We start from the raw sequence: 5117 nt of genomic DNA, 5'->3' as shown, positions 1-5117 counted from the left end.
TGAATAATATAATTATTTTTATTTTATATTTAAAAAATTATTTATAAAAATGAGAATATAGCATGTGGTAGTTCGGAAAGTGGAGCTTTTCCAGTGGCAAATCTCTAAGCTCTCCCTCCAATTTTTGTTCAGAATTTTTAAACTTTTCAAGATTTCATGTTTTCTTTTGTAGATTTTTCCCGTACCCTCTTGAGAACAAAAATCAATGTTTTTTAATATTAATTCTCCATATTTGTCCAAAACACAAAATCTAAGTTATAATTATTTAAAACTACCACAACTAAATATTATAATCAACCCAAAATCTAAGTATTTCCTTATAATTTACTCTGGTATTATTTTACCCTTTTTTATCTGGAGAGCAATGGCGGTCTACTTCCTGAATTTTCATACAAATAAAAATAATGATTGGAAGATTCAGTCACAACTTCAACCAAATTTCACATTTCTCAATATTCAATAGAAACTAATAAGATGACCATCTTGTTGTTTATATAAAACTTTTACAAGTTTAAAACCAACTTCCAAACTGAGTGGCTTACAAGGTTCATAAATGCCTCATTTGTTCACACAACCTAAAAGGAATGTTTTCAAGCAGCGGGTTTAGGTGTTTCGGACTCCTGCTGTTTCTTCCACTGGTCCGGAGTCTGAGCTTTTGTTATTGAAAGTGCATGGATTTGCTTCATCTCCTCTTCAACTGCAGCATTCACCAGTCGATGCCTCTCCAACAATCTCTTCCCTTCAAATTGTTCTGACACAATCTCAATCGCAAAACTTGCTCCACAACTGGTAATTATCCAATTTCCACTCAAATAATACAATAGTCAGAAAAGGTAAAGCCCAGAAAAGTGAATTACTCCAAACCAACTCTTCTAAAACAAATAACTCACCCTCCAGATGTATCGATAACTTCCTGAAATTAGTAAAGTAAGAAATTAGTTTTCTCAAATAAGCATTGTATTCAGAGATGTTTTCATATTAACAAAAAAATAAATGAAGTATTTGGAGTAGTTTCATATTAAAATGAGCAGATTATAAGGATAATCCATGTAAGCAATTCTTTAATTACTTTTTGGAGTACCACACTTTACACCCTTACCATAATGACCAAGTACCCAGATCATAGATGACCAATAGGTGCAGTTAGTAGCAAGAACATTTTTTTCTCTGAGAAGAAATAACAAAAACTATTGCTTTGAGCATGAAAAAGAAACTTACCTTAACATCCCAAAAAAATTTTCTTTCCCAAAAATACTCACAAATAACACTATTGAAACAAATAGCAGGAATAGATTGTTTACTTGTCAAGAAATAACCTTTTTTGTGAGATAAAATTACTCATTTTAAAGACGGGTGCAACACGAAAACTTCCCAGAAGGTCCTATCCTAATACTACTTTCACCCAAGCATGCTTATCTATAGAGTTCTAAAAAAATCCGGTGCATTAGTGCTGGTATAATCGCATCCGTCCCTTGTCAAGCAACAATTTCACAAACTCATGGTAAATGCTTTGCCTAACTCTAAACTACAGCTCATGCGACCTAATCTTCCTACCTCCCTAAAAAGGGTTGCTGGATCAAATTCTGGGAGGTAAAATCACCCAATTGCCAAGCTAATAAGAAGAAGGCCTTTCAAGTTTAACCTTTTGAGTTTTCTGTACCACAATTTAGTCGTTGTTGTTGTCATTGTAATTTCTATAGAAACAATGTTTTACTGGTTCCAGTTACACTCTAAAACAATAGAAAAATGCCCAATTTAATTTGCAACTAAAACTATTAGATCATCTTTTACTATTTGATTGTTTCATTTTCTAGTTAACAAAAAGTCACTTCTATAATTGACCAAAACTCAATCATGAGCTTAAATTGGAGACGAATATTTTTGGATAAGATTTCACATCGTACATCTTTAACAATTTAGCGATTTCTTAAATATAAACAGTTTGACGATTCCATTTGTCACAATTCAAACAAATATATTCAAACTGTTACACCTAGGTTCAAGAGATAAACTTGGCATTAGCCCAGAAAGAAATGAACGAGAAGGTAATGATGATGGAGAAAAAAAAAGAACTAATAACCATCAAATTTCACTATTAAAAATCTTATTATATTCGAATTATAAACAATCTAATGCAAGCTAAAGCTCCTATGATGATGAAGCTAGCAAGATTATTAAAATTCAGTAGTTTAAGGTAAAGCAGTTAAAAAGGACATAACATTCCTTTTGTAAAAAGGAAACCTTCGAGAAAGTATTTTGCTCCTTTCCAAAATGCAAGTGCTTCTACAAAGAAAGTAAAACTTGTTTAGAACAAACCCCATTTTGACCTGTTCAATAATACTGTCATATTTCTCTTCTTCAGTTTGTCAATGCTACTAAGTTTTCTATAGATGCATGAATATGTATTCCTTCATGAGTTCACAGTGAAAGTGAGAGAAAGATAAGAGATAGAGATGAAAAGGGAGTCATGTTTCAGTAAGAGTGAGTATCAGAATGTGTTTTTTTTCAAACAGCCAACCTCTTAAATCTATTGACAACAATGAACAAACAAAAAATTAGTTCTCTCATCTACGCACCTAACTTTTTTGTCATGGTTTTCCGAGACAATGTTTATCTTCTTCTATGAATTAAAACCCGAATAAGAAAACCATCCAATTGAGCAGTCAAATATACCGGATCAACATCTGCATTAAAAATTCTGAGAAAGGCCCAAATCCTCAAGTAGGATGGCTAAGCCATCAATCAGCAAGATGATTCTTCTCATATAACACAGGCAGGTCAGATGAGGGACACAAACACTTGTTAAGAATAATAATGGAATCTTAGACCTTCTTCTGTAAAGCATATCAACCACAGCACTGAATCACCCATGAGGTGGCCCATGCCAAGATGATGCAACTGACCTCTAACATCCAACACAATGCATAAAGGCCAGCGCTTGACTTAATAACAAGACCCGAAGTCTTGTATTTAGGTGACAAAGCATCAAAGGAAACCAATAGAATTAAGTACTTCCAAATCACTGTACAGTACAAGTGTTTATCATTGCCAGTCCAAGAAGATGATATATCTATCCAGAACAAAACAGCTATTGAAATTATCCAGTATGAGTTGATCTCAAGAAAAAACATCCAGTATGAGTGTTTATCATGAATTGATCCTTGTTTATATTTTTGGCCTTTCGATAGATATGCTAGTCACCCAAAACAAGGCTAGATATAAGATGAAGTACGTTCTGTTGACTTTCTAGACCTCAACATCCACAGAGGTTGACTTGAAACCCTAGCTAGCACCAAAGCTACCAGGAATTATGCCAATATCATCCAAACTTATCAAAATCGAGATAAATTAAGAAAGAAAATCCGACAATAAAATGGCTCTAGATGCTAAAAATCAGCATATGGGTAGAGAATCAAATACATGGTTGATGTCGTAGATATAGATATATACTAAAATATAGAAAAATTACAAAAACGTAAAATTGGTAAAAGAAGTAGAGCTCACAAGATGTGCAGGGTTCATTTTCAAAGTCAAAGAAGCTTCAATTTGTTCTTTTGTCACCCCCATCTCTCTGGCTTCTGTTATTTCTCTTCTCTACGCCTCTGACTCTGTTCGGGTTTCAGGCAGCCTCTGCAGTCGTTTACTGGAAGGAGATAATTGGAGCCCCAGACATTTTAAAGAGCAAGAAAATATATATTAAAATATTTTAACAAATATCTAATTTTAATCATTTTTTTAAAAATGATTCTCTAAATTATAATCCTCAGCCATCAATAGGTCAGAAATTTTTAATATGCAATTTATTTTTTAAAATATGTAAAAAAAAAAGAAATGAGTTGAGTTTCTAATAATATAATATACAGTAAAAAAAGTAATTTAAAATATTTTTAATTGACATTTAAATTAATACATTAAATTTTGACAAATTTTAAATAAAAGTATCACATTTTTATCGGTTATGGCTGCACTACATCTTAGTGATAAGGACCAAAATTATATTTGCTTCCCGCGTTACATATATATATATATATATCTTTATGTCAAGATCTAAAAAAATTGTATTTAACTCTTATGATATAAGTCTAAAAAATATATATTTATAATAATACTAATTTCTATTATTACTAGTAAAATCAAATCATAACTAGATTGAGAATTTCAAAAGAACTTAAGAAATGGTTTATATTCTTATCAAAAGCAAACAACATCCTTCAATTTGCTCAAAATATAAGTTTGATTCTTCAATTTATATTTCAAACTAAATAACTTAGAAATAATATAATGTTAACTTTTTTTACAAATCTTATTCATTTAAAATAGTAAATAAAATATAAAAAGATTTTAAAAGTACATATGTATATTAGTAGGGTCGTGGGCACACTTACTTGGCACGATCGGGAGTTTGTGAATTTCCTCGTACCTTTCCCTTTCCACATCATCTTCGAATGTGAGATGCCTGCGAAGTTCAAATTTAGTGGGTTGAGGAACATGCTAGCCTCTTCTGACCCGTGCTTGCCTTCAAGTTCTATCTACTTCAGTAGTCTCCTCAGGGCCATGTGGAAGGGGGTTGTTGAGGGTTGGGTTGTGCTGTTGCTTGGCTTGGCCTAGCTTCTTGGGCATCGGGTTCCCTAGTTAGAGAGTTAGGGACGTCAATTGCAGAGTTGCGGTGTTGTTGACTGGTCGTACTAGAACTATTTGCATCGCAGGGTGGCATATGCTCCTTTGGGGGGGGGGGGATTGTGTTTCAAGTGTTGCTAGTGGTGCTTGCGCAGTCATTCCTTTAGTGGGTCTATCCATGAAAGCCCTAAGGTCACAAGTTTTTCTGATATATCTCTTTTGCTTCATTTTTCTTGATGTTTAGGGTTTGAGCATGGGGTTATTTGGATCTGGTTGGAGAAAAAGAGATGGAGTTTTAAAATCAAAGGCGAGAGGTTGGGATTAGGGCAAAAGGTAAGAGGTAAGTTAGGAAAGTAGAGAGTGGTGGTTTAGGGTAGGGATTTTAAATTTAAATTAGGCACCAAGTGTCATGAGCTTAGACCAAGGTTTAGTGGATAGTTCACAAGAGTTTTTTTTTTTCCCCCCAATTGAAGCCTTGGACAAAGGTTTCACAATATTGA

The 5117-nt window shown here is 33.3% G+C and overlaps 1 protein-coding gene across 1 annotated transcript; it reads right to left on the bottom strand.

Annotated features, from left to right (window-relative positions):
• Positions 1 to 416: 416 nt before the first annotated feature.
• LOC110814377 (BolA-like family protein) lies at positions 417 to 3669 on the bottom strand. The gene is made up of 3 exons (XM_022041815.2): positions 3505 to 3669; positions 891 to 913; positions 417 to 786 (listed from the first exon to the last, which is right to left on the bottom strand). Exons 1-3 carry the CDS (start codon positions 3565 to 3567, stop codon positions 591 to 593), a joined length of 282 nt encoding a protein of 93 aa, XP_021897507.1. The 5' UTR covers positions 3568 to 3669; the 3' UTR covers positions 417 to 590.
• Between the last annotated feature and the right edge of the window lie 1448 nt (positions 3670 to 5117).

The sequence above is a fragment of the Carica papaya genome, chromosome 6 (assembly GCF_054855325.1).
Source record: "Carica papaya isolate Zhongbai chromosome 6, ASM5485532v1, whole genome shotgun sequence".
In the NCBI taxonomy this organism is placed as follows: domain Eukaryota; kingdom Viridiplantae; phylum Streptophyta; class Magnoliopsida; order Brassicales; family Caricaceae; genus Carica; species Carica papaya.
This window is presented reverse-complemented; position numbering and strand designations above follow the sequence as displayed.

Excerpts from the sequence above, each read along its gene's own strand:
- LOC110814377 (XM_022041815.2), bottom strand. The coding sequence starts at position 3,567 with ATGGGGGTGACAAAAGAACAAATTGAAGCTTCTTTGACTTTGAAAATG. Across the intron at positions 914-3,504 it reads AAATGAACCCTGCACATCTT|GAAGTTATCGATACATCTGG; the intron begins GTGAGCTCTACT and ends TACTAATTTCAG. Across the intron at positions 787-890 it reads GTTATCGATACATCTGGAGG|TTGTGGAGCAAGTTTTGCGA; the intron begins GTGAGTTATTTG and ends GATAATTACCAG.